This window comes from Tenrec ecaudatus, chromosome 16, assembly GCF_050624435.1.
Source record: "Tenrec ecaudatus isolate mTenEca1 chromosome 16, mTenEca1.hap1, whole genome shotgun sequence".
Taxonomy (NCBI): domain Eukaryota; kingdom Metazoa; phylum Chordata; class Mammalia; order Afrosoricida; family Tenrecidae; genus Tenrec; species Tenrec ecaudatus.
Window position 1 is genome coordinate 27,274,084 of NC_134545.1, and position 21,773 is coordinate 27,295,856.

At 41.0% G+C, this 21,773-nt stretch overlaps 1 protein-coding gene across 1 annotated transcript; it reads right to left on the reverse strand.

Annotated features, from left to right (window-relative positions):
• Window positions 1-20,965: 20,965 nt before the first annotated feature.
• LOC142428723 (large ribosomal subunit protein eL32-like) lies at window positions 20,966-21,461 on the reverse strand. The gene has a single exon (XM_075533505.1). The coding sequence runs from the start codon at window positions 21,401-21,403 to the stop codon at window positions 20,996-20,998; it is 408 nt and encodes a 135-aa protein (XP_075389620.1). The 5' UTR covers window positions 21,404-21,461; the 3' UTR covers window positions 20,966-20,995.
• Between the last annotated feature and the right edge of the window lie 312 nt (window positions 21,462-21,773).

Here is a 21,773-nt window from a genome sequence, read left to right on the forward strand (position 1 = left end):
GCCAGATTTGCAAGGTACTACTGGGATCATGATAATGGGGGAGGGTAAGTATTTAAGAACTAGAGGAAAGTTATATGTTTTCATCGTTGCTACCCTGCACCCTGCCTGGTTCATCTCCTCCCCACAGCCCCTCAGCAAGGGGTGTCCGGTTGGCTACCTTTGGACTTTGGGTCTCCACTCTGCACTCATCCACCTTTTCAATGATATGATTTTATCTTCCTTGATGCTTAATACCTGATCCCTTCAACAGCTCGTGGTCACACAGGCTGGTTTGTTTCTTCTATGTGGGCTTTGTTGCTTCTGAGCTATATGGCCACTTGTTTATCTTTGAGCCTTTAAGACCCCAGATGCTATATCTTTTGATAGCTGGGCACCATCTGCTTTCTTCACCACATTTGCGTATGTACACATTTGGCTTCATTGATCATATCAGGGAGGTGGAAAAGTCATTTGTTTTTTTCTTTAATCATTTTATTAGGGGCTCATATAACTCTTATCACAATCCATACATACATCAATTGTGTAAAGCACATCTGTACATTCATTATCCTCATCATTCTCAAAACATTTGCTCTCTGCTTAAGCCCCTGGCATCAGGTCCTCATTTTTCCTCTCCCTCCCTGATACCCCCTGCCTCATGAGCCCTTCATAATTTATAAATTATTATTTTGTCATATCTTGACCTGTCCGACGTCTCCCTTCACCCACTTTTCTGTTGTCTGTCCCCCAAGGAGGAGGTCACATGTAGATCCTTGTAATCGGTTCCCTCTTTCCAACCCACTCTCCCTCTACCCTCCCAGTATCACCACTCACACCACTGGTCCTGAAGGTATGTATCATCAGCCCTGGATTCCCTGTGTTTCCAGTTCCTATCTGTATCAGTGTCCATCCTCTGATCTAGCCAGACTTGCAAGGTAGAATTCGGATCATGATAGTGGGGGTAGGGGTAGTGGGGAAGGAAGCATTTAGGAACTAGAGGAGAGTTGTATTTTTCATCGTTGCTACATCGCACCTTGACTGGCTCGTCTCCTCCCCTAAATCCCTCTACAAGGGGATCTCCAGTGCTTGACAAATGGGCTTTGGGTCTCCACTCTGCACTCCCGCACCCTCATTCACTATGGTAAGATTTTTTTTTGGTTCTGATGATGCCTTATACCTGATCCCTTCAACACCTCATGATCACACTGGCTGGTGTGCTTCTTCCATGTGGGCTTTGTTGCTTCTGAGCTAGATGGCTGCTTGTTTATCTTCAAGCCTTTAAGACCCCAGATGCTCTATCTTTTGATAGCCGGGCACCATCAGCTTTCTTCATCACATTTTCTTATGCACCCATTTGTCCTCAGTGATCGTATCATGGAGGTGTGCACCCAATGATAAGATTTTTTTGTTCTTTGATGCCTGATAACTGATCCCTTCGGCACCTCGTGATCACATAGGCTGGTGTGCTTCTTCCATGTGGGATTTCCTGCTTCTGAGCTAGATGGCCACTTGTTTACCCTCAAGCTTTTAAGACCTTCCAGCCTTTAAGACCCCAGATGCTATATCTTTTGATAGCCGGGCACCATCAGCTTTCTTTACCACATTTGCTTATTCACCCACTTTGTCTTCAGCGGTTGTGTTGGGAAGGTAAGCATCATAGAATGCCAATTTAATAGAAGAAAGTATTCTTGCATTGAGGGAGTACTTGAGTGGAAGCCCAATGTCCTTCTGCTACCTTAATACTAAACCTATAAATATAGGCACATAGATCTATTTCCCCATCCTCATATATAAATATATTTGCATATGTACATGTCTTTATCTAGACCTCTATAAATGCCCTTTGCCTCCCAGCTCTTTCCTCTATTTTCCTTCTATCCCACTATCATGCTCAGTCCTCACCTGGGTTTCAGCAATTCCTCTTGGTTACATTTACCTTTGATCATGCCCTACCAGGCCTCCCAGGAAAAAGTCATTTGGTGGGCGTTACAAAAACAATGGCTAGGAGAGCCATATTAAATAACTTCCTGTACTGTAGATCCACATAGCCAAATGGCTCAGCATACTCAATAAGACACAGGTAGCATAAAAACTCAAACCACTCATGGTGACCGGACAGGGCAAGTTGAACTGCTCCCTAGATTTCTAAGGCTGTAATTGCTTACAGAAGCAGACAGCTTTGTCTTTCTCCAGTGGAGTACCAGGTAGGGGGGCTTAAACTTGGCTCAAACAAACATGCTCTTAAGAGTCTAAAGAACCAGAGGACAGACTCTGGGGCAGACGCAGCAGCAGAGGAGGAGGAAGACCCTGCAAGTGAGTAAGCCAGAAAGGAGGTGAATTAAATTGTGCACATAAACTTGGTTCACACTCTTGAAGCTCATGTATTAAGGGCAGATATTAAGCATCCCAGTTGAGGCATGAAAATTCAACTAACAGTTCAGCTGCTGCCTACTGCGGAGGACATAACAATGTCCAGTTCTATTTAAACCAACGGAATAGTCTGGTAAAGAAGCAGAAAATCATCCTTAGGGAAAATGTGACAAAAGTCAGTCGTGACAAAGTATCAGTCACACTGCTAGGATGCAATCCAAAAGTATTTTTACATAAAGAAAAATGGGAACCATAAGGGAGATGAATTTTGAGATGACCCCAGATGTTGAAATTTACAAGTTTAAGGAGCCCTGGTGGCACTGTGAGTTAGGTATTGGGATGCTAACTGGAAGGTTGGCAGTTAAAACCCATAGCCTCTTCATAGAGGAAAGATGAAGTTGTCTGTTCTCATAAAGATTTACAGTTTTGCACCGGACAGGGCAAGATATGACAAAATGATGATTTGTAAATTATCAAGGGCTAATGAGGGAGGGAGGAGTGGGGAGGGAGGGGAAAAAAGAGAACTTGATGCAAAGGGCTTAAGTGGAGAGTAAATGCTTTGAAAATGATGAGGGCAAAGAATGTACAGACGTGCTTTATACAATTGATGTGAGTATGGATTGTGATAAGAGTTGTATGAACCCCTAATAAAATGTTTTTTAAAAACGATTTACAGTTTTGGACATCCTTTATCGGGTCACCATGAGTCAGAATTGACTCCATAGTGGTGCGTTTGGTTTTCTGTGGGGTAGTGGTATCATGACTATGAGAAGTGATTATGAGTTGGGCTGCAAACCACAAGGCCGGCAGTTTAAAATCACCAGGCACTCCATGGGTGAAAGATGAGGCTTCCTACTCCGCTAAAGAGTTACAGTCTCAGAAACCCACAGGGGCAGTTCTATGAGTCAGGATTGACTGAATGACAATGAGTTTATTTCGACCATGTTAAAAAAACATAAATAAAAACATGATTGTGAGGATAGTAAAGAAAGAAAATCTAAAAGAAATAATACATAGGGGAGCCCTGGTGACATAGCAGTTACACGTTGGGCTATGATCTGCATGGTCAGCAATTTGAAACCACCAGCAGCTCCATGGGAGAAAGACCGAACTTTCTACTCCCATAAACAGTTACGGTCTTGCAATCACACAGGGGGATGCTATGAGTCAGCATTGACTCAATAGTAGTGAGTTTGGGTTTGGATATGTGTATCCACACGTGCACCAACACACACAAAGTGAATGTTTAAAACTGGAAAATTATAATAGATGAAAAAAATCTGGGGAAGGAGGGGGAAAAATGAAGAGCTGATGCCAGGGGATTACATGGAGAGCAAATGTTTTGAGAATGATGAGGCCAAGGAATGTACAAATGTACTTTACACAATTGATATATGTATGGATTGTGATAAGAGTTGTATGAGCCCCAAATGATTTTTAAAAAGGAGGAAAAATCTACTCGATAGGCTGAACAGCAGTTTGAGGATAACAGAAGGAAATAAGAACTTAAAAGATAGGTCAATAAAAAGCAAACCTATGCAAGGATAGAGAGAAACACAGATTAAAAGAAAAAAGAAATATATTGTGGGACAATATGAACAGGTATACTAAATTCCAAACCCACTCTGTTGAGTCAATTTTGTCTTGTGGCACATATGTGTGTACTTGCACTTCCAGAAGGAGGAGAGAAGACTAGACAGCAGGAAAGATACTTGAAATAATGAATAATGGGAAGAAAGGAAAACTGCCCCAATATGGTAGAGGATATCATTTCATAAATCCAATAAGACCAGTGAACCCTAAGGAAAAATGCAAAGAAAATTAAGTGTAAGCACACCATAGGGAAAGTTATGAAAATCAAAAGGAAAAATACTGAAAGCAGCCAGAGAAAAACAGCACATTATACATAAGGGACCAATGACTTAAATGTCTTTGACTTTATCAGAAACACAAGCCAGAAGACAATGAAGCAATGTTTTAAAACTTTACTAACGTAATAAAAAACCATTCATCCACAAATCTATAACCAGTGAACATAATCTTCAAGAATGAGAGTGAATTTTTTTAATGACAAATGAAAACCAAAAAAATTCATTGTCAGTTAACCTGCATTACAAGAAATGTTAAAAAAATTAAAATTAGAAAAAAGAAATGTTAAAGGAAAATCTTAAGGAAGAAAGCAAAGGATAACGGATGACAGAGAAAGCCCAAAGTCCATGTGCTGGGTCCCCACAGAAGCTGTGGATCCCCTTTGACCACGGCTGAGGGTGAGGAATAGCCTTCTATCATACAAAGAACACTGTAAAGTCACTTATAGCAGCTGTAGTTAGGTTAAAAAATGCAATTACTTCTCATTTGATCTCCCTTTTGACCCATTTTAAAGTTTTTCAGTTTTTAATATTTTCTTGCTTTCTCTTTGCTTCAGCATTTTCTGTGCTTTGTCTAGTCATTCTTGTTGTTTGGGGGTATTGTTTGTTTGCTCTTTCTGCTTTTGTATGCTTGTGTTTTGTTTTGTATGACTTTCTGAATAGGAAATCGAGGCTAGGTAGGTCTACAGAGACAGTGAGTGGATCGGGCACGATATGGGGAAATGAGGAGCTAGCAATCGCGAGAGGAAAATGTTCTGAAACTGACTGTGGTGATGTTTGCACAGCTCTCTTGACTATGACGGGACGATAAAACTGCATGATGTGTGAAGTATATGCCAATAGCATTGTTTGGGGATAAAAAAGGAACAGATTCCTCATAAACGAAGGTTTATGCAATATGATGGGAGGCCATATATAAAAATATATAGTAAATAAAAACATTCATATTTTCGAGGAATATAATTGAAATATACATGATTATGTAAGCAAAAAGGGTAAGATTGCATAAGGGAATTTAATCATATATCTAGCCTAACATCTGAACAAGTCGGGGTGACTTAATCACACATCTAGGGGTTTTATGTATGAAATTATACCCTAAAGGACAGGAGAGTAGAGTAAATGAACCCATATGATTGAATGTGACCTACGTTTTATGTGATGTGGAACAATCTTCACTCTAACAAGATTGTTTCAGAAAGCATACATGTGTTGATTCCTGGAAGGGGAGGTTAAGGGTTGGACTGTTAAGCAGCCATTCCGTGGGGGAAAGATGACCTGTCTGCTCCTGAAAAAAATTCAGAGTCTCAGAAACCCAATGGAGCAGTTGTACTCTGTCATACAGGGTTTCTATGAGTTGGAATCAACACAATGGCAATGAGTTTGGTTTTAGGTTTTGGAGACCAACAAACAACTCTAAAAAAATGCAAAGAGGAACAGTTAGACAGTCAATATTTAGAAACAGAGGAACTAAAAACAAGTGAGATCAACAACAACAAATCCATAAACTATACCAACAATTATATTAGCTGTTTCCTCTTCTCACTGCAAACTCCACGCTGACTCAATGTGACCCTATAGGATGTGTAGAACTGACCCTGTGAGTTTCTGAGACTGGAACTCTTTACAGGAGTAGAAAGTCTGTCTTTCTCCTGAGAAGCAGTTGATGGTTTCAAACTGCTGACCTGTGGATCACAGGCCAATAAGCCAGCAGGGCTCCACACATTAACTGCTAATGTACTAAATATTCCAAAATTTCCTGTCATAATAAAAAAGCAAGATTCAAATAGATATGTGCTAGCACAGAGATTATATAAAGACACAAATAGGTAGAATGTAAAGAGATGCAAAAGCATGAATGAAATAAATGGAGCACCTATCTGAATATCAGATACCTGTATTAATATCATATAATAGAGACTTTAAGACAAAAACTATTCCTAGAAATACAATGAATCATTTCATAATAGGTCAGTCAGTTCACCAGGAAACCAGAACAAGTGAAAATACATGTCTGGTAAAAACTGGAAACTGAAATATTAAAATACCATTCAGAACATCATCCAAAGCTAGAACGCTTAGGTATAAATAGACCTTTACACTGGAAAGAATAAAATACTGTCAAAAGATCTTAAAGATAAACTAAGAGATTGTGTCCATGAATTGGAAGATTCAGTAATGTTTGGATATCAATTCTTCACAATTGATTAATAGATGCAATACAATCTCAAAAATCTAAAAGATTGTTTTTATAGAAACTGAAAACTCTAAAATTAATACATAAATGGGTTTTGTTGTTAGGTGCTGCCGAGCTGGTTCCAACCCATAGCGACACTGTGCCCAACAGAAAGAAAACACTGCCCGGTCCTGCACCATCCTCACAATTGTTCCTGTGCCTGAACCCATTGTTGCAGCCACTGTGTCCGTCCATCTCATCGAGGGTCTTCCTCCTTTGTGCTGCCCTCCTACCTTACCACCCATGATGTCCTTCTCCAGGGACTGAGCGCTCCCGACAAAGAATGTAAGACAAAGTCTTGCCATCCTCGCCTCCGAGGAGCACTCTGGTAGCACTTCTTCTAAGACAGATGGGTTTGCCCTTTGAGCGGTCCACACTACTTTCAACATTCTTCTCCAGCACCACAATTCGTTGGTTTTCCTTATTCAATGTCCAACTCTCACATGCATATGAGGCAATGGAAAATACTATGCCTTTCCACAGTCAATAAAACACAAGTAAACATCTTTCTGGTATTCTCTGCTTGAGTCAAGATCCATCTATAAAAATGGCTAATCATATATAATTCTGATAATGAAGATGGAGGATTGATAGCAAGATTTAGACTTAATAACTTATAGTAAGCACAGCTCTACATTGTTTATTGGTATAACTATAAAGATATAGTTATAAATATTAAAATGTGGGACTATATTATATAATTATACAAAATATGAACCTTAATCTTTACTTTACACCATATATGAAAATTAATTTGTGAGGCATTAAACACCCAATTTGTAGAAGGAAAGATTAGATAAAATATTATCAACTTGAACCGATCATAATGACCTACATAAAACCCCCTCACAGGGGCTTGGACAACAGAAAAGTGGGTGAAGGGAGACAGCAGTCAGTGTAAGACATGAAAAAAAATTATAAATTATCAAGGGTTCATGAGGGAGGGAGGATTGGGGAAGGGAAAATGAGCTGATACCAAGGGCTCAAGTAGAAAGAAAATGTTTTGAAAATGATGAAAACATATGTACAATGTACTAGACACAATGGATGGATCTATGAGTTGTGATGAGTTGTAAGAGCTCCCAATAAAATGATTAAATAAATATATATATATATATATTTTTTCAACTTTAAGTAAGAAAAAGATTAGACAGGGCACAAAAAGCATGAAACATAAGATTGAAATTCACAAACTTAGAAGGTGAATTTCACAAACTTAGAATCTCGTTTTCCAAAAAAAATAAATCATGAAGTAATTCAATAGACAAGCAACACGTAGGAAGAAAATATTACATATGCATATCTGACAAAGGATTCAGAATTTTTAAGTATGACCATTCAGTTTAAAAAGGCAAACAATTCAATTAAAATGTAAAATATTTGAATGTACACTTCACAAATGAAGACGTATGAATGAATGGCCCACAACCACATTTATCACCAGAAAAATGCAAATTAAAGTCAAAATGAGGTGCTACTATTCACTCACCAGAATGGCCAGAATGACAAGGATTGAAAACATCAAAATTGATGAGTGTATGAAGTGACCAGAACTGTCAAGAAACTGTGGTACAAGCATCAACTAAGAACCACTTTGAAAACCATTTGTCAGTCTCTTACTACCACGAATAGGTTTGTATACACTAGAAATGAGTACAGATGTTTCCACAAAGACAAAGAGCAGTATTTGTATGAGTTAAAAAAAGGTGGGGAGTGGGGAAGGAAGGGGAAAAAAAAGAGGTCCTGATGCAAAGGGCTTAAGTGGAAAGCAAATGCTTTGAACGTGATTAGGGCAAAGAATGTACAGATGTGCTTTATACAACTGATGTATGTATATGTGTGGATTGTGATAAGAGTTGTATGAGCCCCTAATAAAATGTAAAAAAAAAAAAGTTAAAAAAAATGGAACCAAGATGGCAGATTAGTCAGATGCACTAGCAGAAGCACACGCACGCACACGTGACAAAAAAAAGTGAAACAGAGGTAGACAATAACCCTAAATATATAAAAATGTTAAAGAATTGAATCAAAATCAGCTGAAAGAAAAAAAATGGAAAGAACACAGTGAGTGCAAGGTGACAGACAACAAAGGGGCTCTGCCAGGGACCCCACCTCAATGTGGCCATCCTGAGACGAAGCAAGTAGTGATCTGGGTGAGAAACACAGGAGAGCAACTGCACGACACTCTCATAAGAGCCAGAGAGGCTGTTCAGACACACCCAGAGAGCTGAAGGTGAGGGGATCATGATCCCTAACTAAGGAAAGACAATACAGCAATGAGGGCAAGCCCACCAAGCATCCTGCGATCCAAAGAACAGTCCAGGATCCAGAGCCATCAAGCCATGAGAGGCAGTCCCAGACTTTTTGGGTGAGTGGCACGCATGAGGTGGTGGATCCACAGGCTATCAGCAGGAGATTCTCCAGCTGAGTGGAAACAAGGGAGCCCTCCTTCTCTCCTCACCTTGGATCAGAGTCAGTCTCAACTGACTAACTGCAGTAGACAGGTAAGTCCAGGGCATTCACATCTGCCAACCAAAGGGGCATACGCCTCCCTCCCACCTCCCTGATGAAAGACAGCGCCCTGGCTACCCAGCTCAAGCAGGGATCATAACACAAGGCTCATTCTCCTCCAGGCCCGCCTTGACTGCCACCTTCCATGACCCATCCTCAAGCAAAAGTAAGCTCCTACCTGGCCACTCATCTACCCACCACTCACCCCTCTCCCACACCTGGCAAGTGGTGGCCATCATGTGCACCTACTCACCAGGTAATACCCAAATTCAGTGACTGATTCCTGCCTGCTACCCACCTCCCGTCAACCTAGCAAGCAGTGGCAAATGTGTGCCCACATGCACACCCATCTACCACCTAATTACAACCTAGTAAGCAGCAGTGAACATATAACTGTGGACACACCCACGTTTCATTAGCTTCTCCCCACATGAAGCTTTGGAGCAACTGCATGAGCCCCTATCCATCATTCATTCCCTCCCCACCAACCAGCAAGTGACAGTGACCACATAGCTACCTTGTCAAGTGACTGAGTAACTAAATCCCCCACTTACACATCACATCTGTCATCCCACCCATTTGGAGAGTGCCACAACTTGCTTCTGTGCCACTGGATTGACGAAGAGTGGTCAAGACCCATCCAGCTTGCCAACCTTCAGCTGCTCCACACTACCAGTAGACAGAGATCAACCCTCACACGCCCAGCCAACTAGCCCACACACCTTTATACACTCGGTGAACATCCCAGTGCTGTCCAGCCAGCCTCCCTGGATATACCCAAACAAAACTTTGAAAATTAAGGTGAAACAAATAAACATATCATCAACAAATAAATATAATAACACCTTAATATCTCAGAGACAACAAAGAATACCAAATTATTCAAAGCAACAGGACAAGATGACCATAATAAAAGGCCAGAGAAGTTTTCTGAGAAATAAATGGCAATGAAACTACCTGTCAAAGAATTCAGGAGATTTATATTTAAGATCTTTCAAGGGATCAAAGAAATGGCACAGATAAACCAAGGAAGACACAGAAAAAAATCAAGGAAGTCACAGCAACACTTCAAAAATATTTAGGAAAATAATATAAGAATAAAGTAATAAAATAGCTAGAAATCATGTGAAATTAGCAACTAGAAATTCAGAAGTTTAACAATAAAATTTCAGAAATAGGAGGTGGGCTTCAAAAAGTTCATGGAATAAATAGAATTTTTCCATGAAGTTTTTTAGGTCCCCATGCATTTGAGTTAATGGAAGAACATAGTGGATTTGAATCAATGAAAGACCGAAGCATCAGAAATCCCTTGATTGTGACCTGTTGGAGAAATGTTCAGAAAAAAAGAGAAGGGAGGGGGATGCGGGAAGGGAGGGGAAAAAAGAGGACCTGATGCAAAGGGCTTAAGTGGAGAGCAAATGCTTTGAGAGTGATTAAGGCAAAGAATGTACAGATGTGCTCTATACAATTGATGAATGTATATGTATGGATTGTGATAAGAGTTGTATGAGCCCCTAATAAAATGTTTAAAAAGAACTAGAAAAAAAAGAAGAAAAATGAAGAAAGCTTCAGTAATGTGGAACATTGTCAAGAATACCATAACGAAACAATAAGAGATGAAAGAAAAATTTGAAGATATGTTGGTTTATACTCAACAGATAAGATTCCAGAAGAAAATCACTAACACATATCATAATTGAGATAGTTAAGGTTTATTGTGCCAGCCTGGCCAATAAATACATGTGGGATTAATTGATGGGCAGAGAAATAAATGGCTCAGTGAGCCTTGCCTTTCTAGTTCTCAGGTCTCTTGCTTTGTGATGGTCGGACCAGGGTGCACCTGCCTTAGCCAGTGCCCTGCTTCAGCTGGCAAGGCTCACTTCCTGCAAGACATTCCTGAGGAGAAGCTACAGGTGCCGCGTGGAGACCTCTGCCAGCATTGAGAGGCTTACACTCTCACTGATCCTGCTTTCCTCCTATAGTCGGCTTCATTGCGTATGTTTTGTGAGATTGAGGAGGACTTTGTAGTACAGTGTCAGACATAAGGGCTAATGTTGGACTTATGGGCTAGGACAGCACTGGTTGGGATGCTTTCTTAATGTACACTTATCCTTTATATAAAACTCTTATATATGAGTTTCTGTGGATTTGTTTCCCTAGTTTACCCAGACTAACACACAAGCTATATATAAAAAACTAACAGCCAACATGGTAGTCAGCGGAGAAAAAACTAAAACAATCCCACTGAAGAAGGGGACCAGACAAGCATGCCCCTTGTCCCCACTCTTATTTAACATCATGCTGGAGGTCCTAACTAACAACATAAGGTAAAGAAAAGACATCAAAGGTATTCACCTGGGGAAGGAAGAGGTGAAACTATCGTTATTTACAGATGATATGATTTTATATATGGAAAATCCCAAAAGCTCCACAAGGAAACTACTGGAAACAATAGAGGAATATGGCAGAGTGGCAGGATACAAGATCAACAAAGAGAAGTCTATTGGACTGTTATACACATTGGACAAGACCACGGAAGAGGGGATCAAACGGTGGTACCCTTCACAATAGCCAAGCAAAAACTGAAATATCTAGGGATATACCTGATGCAAAAAACAAAAGATTTGTACGAGGAAAACCACAGAAACCAAGTGTGACCTCAACAAATGGAAGAATATCCCATGCTCGTGGATTGGAAGACTCAATATAGTAAAAATGTCAGTTCTGCCCAAGGCACTATAAAAGTTTAATGCTATTCTGCTAGAAATACTATTATCTTTCTTCAAAGAATTGGAAAAACTGATTACCAACTTCATATGGTGAGGGAAGAATCCCAGAATTAACAGAGAACTCCTCAAGAAGAAGGACAGGGTGGGAGGGCTTGCTTTATCTGATTTTAGCACCTATTATACAGCCACAGTGGTCAAAACCACATGGCATTGGGATAATGACAGATACTCAATGACCAATGAAAAAGAACTGAAAACCCAGAAATAAAATCATCAACATACAGACAACTGAACTTTGGTAAGGGTCCCCAAAATAGGAAATAGGAAGCAGATGCCCCCTTCAACAAGTGGTGCTGGGGAAAAAAATGGATATCTACCTACAGAAAAATAAAGCAAGACCCTTACTTCAATTCATGCTAAAGAGTAAACTCAAGGTGGATCACAGACCTTGATATAAAACTCCAAACTATTAGGGCCATCGATGAGGGAAGTGGGACAAACCTGAGAACTTTGGCACAGGGAATACATAGGCTATGAGAAATACAGAAGGGCACAAACACAGAGAGGCACAAATTGACAAGTGGGATATACTGAAGATAAAACACCTGTGTATATCAAAAGAGTTCACCAAGAGAGTAGTAAGAGAGTCCACAGACTGGGAAAACATCTTTAGCAATGACACATCAGACAAAGGCCTTATTAGTAAAATCTACAGTACTATGCTAGCTTCTAAAAAGAAAAAAATTAACTGCCCATTGAGGAGGTGGGCAAAGGACTTGAACAGAAGTTTCACAGGGGCAGAAATCCGAATGGCCAATAAAGATATGAGGAAATGTTCCCGGCTTTAGCCATAAGAGAAATGCAAATTAAAACAACAATGAGGTACCACCAAACACCCTCAAAGATAGTCCAATTCAAAAAATCAGAAAGCAACAAGTGTGGGAAGGGCTGTCAGGAGACAGGAGCTCTCATCCACCGCTGCTGGACCCGCAGGTATGTACAACCACTGTGGAAATTTATCTGGCGATATCTAAAACAGATGGAAATCGAGCTACCATAAGACCCAGCAATCCCCCTACTGGGCATATACTCACAAGAAGCAAGAAACAAACCATGGTCAGACATCTGTATTCCAATGTTCATCGTGGCACAGTTCACTATTACAAGAATTTGGAAACAACCCAAAATTCCATCAACGGATAATTGCAGTAAAAAAACTGTGGTACATGCATACAATGGAGTACTAGGCATCCCTAAAAAGCAGTGATGAATGCATGAAGCACATTGCCACATAGGAAGAATTGGAAGAAATTATGCTAAGTGAAGTAAGCCAAGCACAAAAGGACAAGTACAACATGAGTCCACTGAGGTTAGCTTAAAAATGCAAAAGGGGCATAGGGGAAAAACTACTGTGTGCATGCATTCCTGGAGTGAGATCCAGGTACTATGGCAGAGGCCAGACTCAATCCAGGGATACATATGCAGCCAACTAAAAAAGAAGGGGAAAGTATGGTAGTTATAAACTTTGTTGTCAAGGTGAGAGAATTATGAGTGAAAAGGAAATAGAGGAAAGAACTAGGAGGCAAAGGTCTAAATACAGCCATGTGCATATGTAAATGTATTTATTTATAATATAGGGAAATAGATATATGTACATATATTTATATGTTAAGTATTAAGGTAGCAGCCAGACATTGGGCCTCTACTCATGTACTCCCTAAAGTACTAACAAAGTGCAAGATCACTTTGTTCTAATGACCTGGCAATTATGATGCTCACCTTCCCTGACATGATCGCTGAAGACAAAGCAGGTGCATAAGCAAATGTGGTGAAGAAAGTTGATGGTGCCCGGTTATCAAAAGATATAGCATCTTGGGACTTAAAGGCTTGAAGATAAACAAGCAGGCATCTAGCTGAGAAGCAACAAAGCCCACATGGAAGAAGCACACCATCCTGTGTGATCATGAGGTATCGACGGGATCAGGTATCAGGCATCAAAGAACCAGAACAAAAAAATCCTATCAATGTGAATGAAGGGGAGTGCAGAATGGAAACCTGAAGCCCATTTGTAGACAATTGGAAATCCCCTCACAGAGGGGTCACAAGGAAGAGATGAGCCAGTCAGGGTGCATTATAGACCACCGACGAAACACAACTTTCCTCTAGATCGGCAGTTTTCAACCTGTGGGTCGCGACCCCTTTGGGGGTCAAACCACCCTTTCACAGGAGTTGCTGAATTCATAACAGTAGCAAAATCACAGTTATGAAGTAGCAACAAAAATAATTTTTTGGTTGGGGGTCACCACAGCATGAGGAACTGTATTAAAGGCTCATGGCATTAAGAAGGTTGAGAACCACTGCTCTAGATCTTTAATGCTTCCTCCCCTCCACCATCACGACCCCAATTCTACTTTAAAAATCTGGATAGACCAGAGCATGTACACTGGTACAGATAACTGCTGGAAACACAGGGAGTCCAGGAAAGATAAACCTCTCAAGACCAATAATGAGAATAGCAATACCAGGAGGGTAAGCAGAAGGTGAGGATAGAAAAGGGGGAATCAATCACATATAACCCCCCGCCCAGGGAGCGGACAACAGAAAAGTGGGTGAAGGAAGACATCAGTCAGTGTAAGACATGAAAAAATAACAGTAATTTATAAATTGTCAAGGGCTCATGCGAAGGGAGGAAGTGAAAAAAAAGTGAGGAGCTGATACCAAGAGTTCATAAGGAGGAAGGGAGGGGAAAAAATGAGGAAACCAAGGGCTGATACCAAGGGTTCAAGTGGAAAGAATATTTTGAAAATGATGATGGCAACATATGTACAAATGTCCTTGACACATGGATGGATGTATGGATTGTGATAAGAGCAATCCAAGGCTCCAATAAAATGATTTTTAAAAATTCTACAAGGACCTCAGAAGTGTTCCTTGTAATCTAGCTCCCTTTTGTCAATTACCATTCCAAGGTAACCCATACCTCGGAATATCTCACCTTCTGTGACCACTGGCGAGGTCTTTTCTGGTTTTGAACATTTATGAAATAATAAAATCCTTTTGTGCCTGGCTTCATTTGCTCAACACTGTGTTTATGAGATTTATTCACACCTTCTTGTTCATTTTCATTGCTATCCAGTGGGTTTTACTTGGAGTTTGTCTCTTTTAACATGGTATTGTGATGTAGTTCAAAGTGGACACAGCAAATGAATTTTCCATTCAGTAGTTCATGCACAATTGACATGGGTGTTATCCTTTGTAATTCCTGCAATGTGTTAGCATGCTCCCTATTTCCTTTCTGTCTTCTCTATTTCTGACTTCTCTGTCTTTCCTGAATTTCTGTCCAGGCAAGGGTTGCCCTTGGTCTCCGATTGTTTTGTTGTGGTTTTTTATTGTCTTGTATAGTTGCTTGTTTTAAGGCACACACTCTTCACAAGTGTTACTGTTTGCCCTACAGTCCCGTCTGGAAGGTGCTCCCCAGGAGTGACTTCAGTTTCAAGGCAGTAATCTCACGGGTTTCTCTAGTCTCCTATAAGCCAGAAAATTGGGTCTGTTTTCCTTCTTTTTGAATGTTGTTCCACATTTTTTTACCCATTCTAACCAGGGCTTTTTAATGGGGCTGACTGTAGTGTAGTCGCTGGACACTATCTAGTTCATCTGGTTTCAGGTTACAGAAGGCTACTGTGTGGGGGCCATTAGTCTTTTGGATAAACTGCTTTCTTGAGTCTTACGTTCTCTTCATTCCCCTTTGCTGCTAAAGGGAAGAAACCAATTGTTATTTCTTAGCTAGCTGCTTGCTGGCTTTTAAGATCTCAGATGCCACTCACAAGGCTATTAGGGTATAGAACGTTATCTTTATAAATGGTTGACAAGGGCAGAACAAAGTCTTCTGCCGTGCCCACTAAGGGAATGAACAAAGGCCCCTATGAAACAATAATGCCCCCACTACGAGACATGACAGCCCTCACTGACCCATAGCCCTATGGGGGACAACACTGGAGACACAGTGCAGGAATTGCACCCAATCTGACCCCACCGTATCAAGGCAAAACTCTAAGGGTGTGCACCAGAACAGCAAGGAGAGCAGATAAAGAAAATCCCCAGAGAATACCAAAAATAGTTGTTGGGGCCATGGTGTGGCACTCCATCAGATTTGACCAGAAAACACTCCTAAAAGGTCAACAAATAGATTTGAACTATTTACAGGCTTTTCTTTTGTGTGTGTGTGACTGGTTTGTTGTTGTTTTGTTGCTTTGTTTTGCTCTGTCTTATTTTTTGTGCATATTATTATCTCTGTAGGTCTATCTAGATAAGATAGACAGGATAAATAATCTGGAGGAGAAGACAACAGGTCTGATGCTTCCGGGGGGATATGGGAGAAGGGGAAGTGGGGGAAAGGAAGTGGGGGTTAATTAACCCAGGGACAAGGGAACAACAAGTGATCCAAAGTCGATGGCAAGGAGGGTGTTGGAAGCTTGGTAGGGCTTGGTCAAGGGCAATGTAACCAAGAGGAATTAGTGAAAAACAAATGAAGGCTGAATATGATTGTGGGAACATGAAGAAGAAAGGAAAAGGAAATAGAGGAAAGAACTAGGAGGCAAGGGGCATTTATAGAGGTCTAAATACAGGCATGCACATATGTAAATATATTTATATATATCTATGTGCATATATTTATAGGTTTAGTACTAAGGTAGCAGATGGGCATTGGGCCTCTACTCAAGGATTCCCTCAATGCAAGAACATTTTGTTCTATTAAACTGGCATTCCATGATGCTCACCTTTCCGACATGATCACTGAAGAGAAAACAGGTGCATAAGCAAGTGTGGTGAAAAGGGCTGATGGTGTCCCACTATCAAAAGATGTACCATCTGGGGTCTTAAAGGCTTGAAAATAGACGAGCTGAGAAGCAACAAAGCCCACATGGAAGAAGCACACCAGCCTGTGTGATCATGAGGTATCGTGGGATCAGGTATCAGACATCAAAGAACAAAAAAATCGTACTATTGGGAATGAGGGCGAGTGTGGAGTGGAAACCCAAGGCCCATCTGTGGGCAACTGGATGTCGCCTTACAGAGGGGTCTCAGGGAGGAGATGGGCCAGTTGGGGTGCATTATCGCAATGATAAAACATAGCACTTTCCTGTAGTTTTTTAATGCTTCCTCCCCACTACGATCATGATCCCAACTCTACCTTACCAAACCTGGCTCAACCAGAGGATTTCACTGGTACAGATAAGAGCTGGAAATACACGGAATCCAGGACAGATAATTCTGAACATGCTGCCCAGGAGCGGCAGCCCAGAAACAATATAGTAGAGCTAAGGACAAACTGAGTAACTAGAAAGTTGCTTGACCATCTGCAGTATGGTAACTCGCTCCCATTTGAATGTGCCATTTAAAAACTAGATGATTTCCCTTCTCACCTCACAAGGGAGGTCCTGCTTCGCTCCTGGAGTGAAGTGTATGTCCATCTGTGCTCAAAGTGTCCTTCTAAATTTGAGAAGGGGACCTGTGTGGTTTCGAAGTGATTCTATGCTTTAATACAATGGTGACTTCACTCTTTGATGCTGTGTGTGTGAGCGAGGCTTATCTTTTGACCCTAACAAATAACATAGGTTTGGAGCTTGCTAGTGCCTGTGTGTGGGAGTCCAGGTACCAAACTTCCTATCTGGGGGTGTGTCTGGGATCAGAATAGACCCTATGGAGGTAACAGCAGGAGCAGTCACTCAAATTCCTCATTAGGTTTGTGAGTGACTGGAGAAATAAGCCATTGGGGAATTAAATTGTTCCCCCAGCACTTGTCTCTTTATGTTGTTTTGAGAAAGCTCTCTCTTGCTCTATCTCTTCCACTCTCTCTTCTCTCTTCCCTTTCCTTTCTCCCAGATAGATAGTTTATGAGGCTGTGAACAAAGAGAAATCGGTCCTCTAGTCCAAAGAAAAGAAACACTCCTTATATTTATGAGGCAGTGAGGGGCAAATCCCTCTCTGGTTGGAAGAATAAGACACTAAATTAGATTGTTTATGCGGTCACATACCTGTGGTTCAAAAATCGTGGAGGCAAATCCAGGGGTCGAATCTTTTGGTCTCCATCAGCCCAAGGCCTGAAACATGTAAATAAGGGTGAAGTCAGCACTGTAGATAACTTCCCTGGAAGCCTTTATACCAATAAGCAGGCCACTTATTAACCCATGACATAGATCCCCTGAGAGGAAATGAGAGAGCTGTCTTTTCATGTTTCTACTCAAGGTGAAACCTCTCCCAGATTTCTATTTGTTCATCAATTTTTGTCTGCAAGATACCCTACAGGACCTTTATGTCAAACAGGGATTGGGGGAGGGGGACGACCAGAAGGGGTAGGGGGAGGGTTGGGTGGGTAAGATTGATACCAATAGCTCTGTGTGTTTTCCAATAAATTACCAAAGGCTTCTGTAGTCATTACTCAGGAAGGCTCCATTAGAAGTCTTCATGTACAAAATTTAAATTTTAAATATTAAAAAATAAAGAAGTCTTCACAGCTTTTCAGTTCACCTGGGGCACTGTCAGGAATTGGACTCACTAGGCCAAAGAAAGTTATTTTCTATTGTTGCAGCCTTAAAATTCACTCTGAGAGGCTTGATATTCTGCAAATGGTGAGTTTTACTAAGATTTTAAAAGAATTACCCTAAAGTGGTCATAGAAATTGCTTAACATGGTTTGTTGCTGAAGTTTGGGGCAATGACAAAGTACATCATAATAGGTCATCAATTATGGAAATCCTGGGGAAGGGAACTCCCCATTCAGGGCTTGTTATAAGTTTTCATCAGGGTGGAGGAGTTTGATCTAGATTGTCTTGATTAGAGTGTCTGAAGAAGCTAGGAGATGCTGTTTATATCCAACCCCAAGTTTTGCTCTAATTAAAGGGAACTGGTTGTGGAGAAGGGGTGAAGGTACCAGGTTCAAGCTGGTCTGTAGTCAGTTTCTCCTTGAGCAGGGCCCTCTTGCAGAGGGGGTACAGCCCACTCCAGTGAAGAGCAAGGAGGCTATAAAGGGGATGCACCTAAGTACCCTCAAAAGTTGTCATTTTTAGTAGACTCTTGTTATTAGGGTAATAACTCCACAGACTTCCCCTCCCCTTGACTGTTATTTTTAACAGTGATGGGGCAGACCACAGCTAAGCCTGGCCTCGTGGGATACCTGCGGAACACAGGCAAAGACCAGAGTTACCTTTAGACGGCCTTAGTTTCTTTTGTAACACCACTTGGCCCTTATATCAACTTGGAGGTTCTGAGGCCTGGCCAGCCAGTGGATCGATCTCTGAGTTACAATTCCGTCTTTCAATCAGATTTGCTTCATGGGCGACAGCCTGGGTGCTGAATGTCACAATGGTGTTTTGCTAATTTACCTAGAGTCTCTCGAGATCATGGTCCTTAGTCTTCAAATCTAGTGGTTCCGTCCAGATGACTAAGTAGTTACTGTAACGGTGCCCCCATTGGCTCTACTATGAGCAGACATGCAGCATTTGCAAACATGTATGTGGAGCTGATGCACCACAGTTATACTGCTATGTGGATGTACTTCCTTATGGTCTTTCTCTCACCTAGTTAGCATTTTCCTGTATGCCTGCGCTAGGCTGAGTTTTCTAGAGGAACTGTTACAGGGTTCTCTAGAGAAACAGAATGAGGACACTTATAATTATACACATATATATTCGAACTCATTAATTGTATATGTGAATTATGTGCCAATAAAATTTTTAAAAAAGAAAAAGGTATTTGTAATGAATAAGTTGTTGGTCTTGCAAATTCTATTATGTAATATCTATTGTCATTTCTATTCCTAAGATTGTATTTTCTAACTAAGAATCCTTCTATTTCCACAATTCAGTCACCAGTATCAATGCATCTTACTTGCATGTTTGACCAATTCTAAATTACATAAGTTGATAAATATATTCAATGTCTTCATCTTTGGTATTAGAGGATGGCATGTAAATTTTATAATAGTTCATTAGCATCATTGTAGGCATACATATATATTCATCATGCTATTATTGAAAATATTTTATCTCAGGATCAATCTTGAAATGTTATTTTTTGACAGTGAATACAACCCCATTCTTTTTTAACTTGTTATCCCCAGCATAGTCCTAAAAACCCAATCAATGCAACATCAATTCAGAACCCTAGCAACTCTATAGGACAGGACAGCACTGCTCCACTGGGTTTCCTAGACTGTAAATCTTTATGAAAGTAGATTGCCTTATTTTTCTCCCATGTGTGGCTGGTGGATTCCAACCTTGACTTTTCATTTAGCATTCCTGATGCTTAACCCACTGCACCACCAGGGAGGGCTCTTCTTGGCATAGTAGAACATATGATTATTTGCTTCATAATGGCCAATATCCATCAATTTCCGCTCACTAATGCCTAGGATATTAATCTTTATGCATTCCATTGCATTTTTGACAACTTCAATTTTTCTTCATTCATCCTTCATGCATCCCACGTTCTGATTATTAATGGATGTTTGCAGGTGTTGCTTCTCATTTTGAGTTATGCCACATCAGCAAATGAAGGTCCCCAGAGCTTCACTCCTTTCACTTCAGTATGGTTATCTCCAAGTTAAGGAGGTAGCTCTCAGCCATATTTTGAGTGCCTTCCAAACTGGGAGTGGGTGAGCAGAAATCTTCTGGCATTATATCATGTACAGCCCCATTATTCATAAGCTTTTTCATTGGCTTGTATTCTTATTTTTTATTTTTAGTAGATCACCACGTCCTTCTTCCTTGGCTGTTTTACTCTGGGAGCTCTGTCCTCTAGAGTGACCCAATATCTGAAATACCAGTGCATGGCTTCTACCAGTACAACAGCACACAAGTCACCACAGTATGACAAACTGACAGGAGTTGTGTAGGATCTAGGTGGTTCCACTTAAAGTTCCGCCCTCATATGAGGAGGTACACCCCAAAATGGGAAAAATCCCTGTTGGGTAGAGCTTTCGTACTAAACATTTTCCCCTCTTGCGAGCATCAAGCAACTCACTCTGAGTTAGTGCACCCAGTGGCATCACCTGGGAAGGTTCTCTTTGATCATAGAGAATTTTTTTTTAATAAAAGCAGTTTCATTCTAACCTCATTTTTTGTGATGGCCAATTTAAGATAACAACGTGAGGCTGAAATGTTGTTCCCTGATCTGGAAAAATGCCACAGAAACTGTTGTGATGTTGAACACAGCTTACAAGGACAGTGCTATGGGAAAAACTCAAGTTTTTTTTTTTTCATTTATGGTTTTATTTAGCACAAATAAAACTCGGAAATGGGCCATCTACTCATTTTCTTCACTGCGCAGCCTGGCGTTGGGATTGGTGACTCTGATGGCCAGCTGGGCTGCTCTTTCTACAATGGCTTTGCGATTCTTGGAGGAAACGTTGTGAGCAATCTCTGCACAATACGACTTGTTGCACATCAGCAGCACTTCCAGCTCCTTGACGTTGTGGACCAGAAACTTGCGGAAGCCACTGGGCAGCATGTGCTTGGTTTTCTTGTTGCTCCCATAACCAGTGTTGGGCATCAAGATCTGGCCCTTGAATCTTCTCCGAACCCTGTTGTCAATGCCTCTGGGCTTGCGCCAGTTGCGCTTAATCTTGACATAGCGGTCGGACTGGTGCCGGATGAACTTCTTGGTCCTCTTTTTTACAATTTTAGGTTTCACCAAGGGTCTGAGGGCAGCCATGATGCCGGTGGGAGATGGCTGCCTCCTCCGTAGGCAGCGCCGAAGAAGAGAAGGGAGAGCGGAAGCGCAAGGAATGATGGGAAAAACTCACGTTTATGAGTGGTTTTCTCATTTCAAAAAAGGTGAAATGTCAATTGATGACAAACCTTGTTCTGGACACCCATTAACTTCCAGAATGGACAAAAATGTCAACAAAATTCATGTTCACGTACTCCAAGAATGGTGGCAGATTATTACAGAAATGAGGAAGTTATCTGGATTATCTTGAAGCTCACTCAGTTCAGTGAATTTGAACAGAAGATTTGAGAATGAGAAGGGTCATTGGGAAATTTGTGCCTCAGTTCTGACGGGCTAGGAAAAAGAGGGTCGC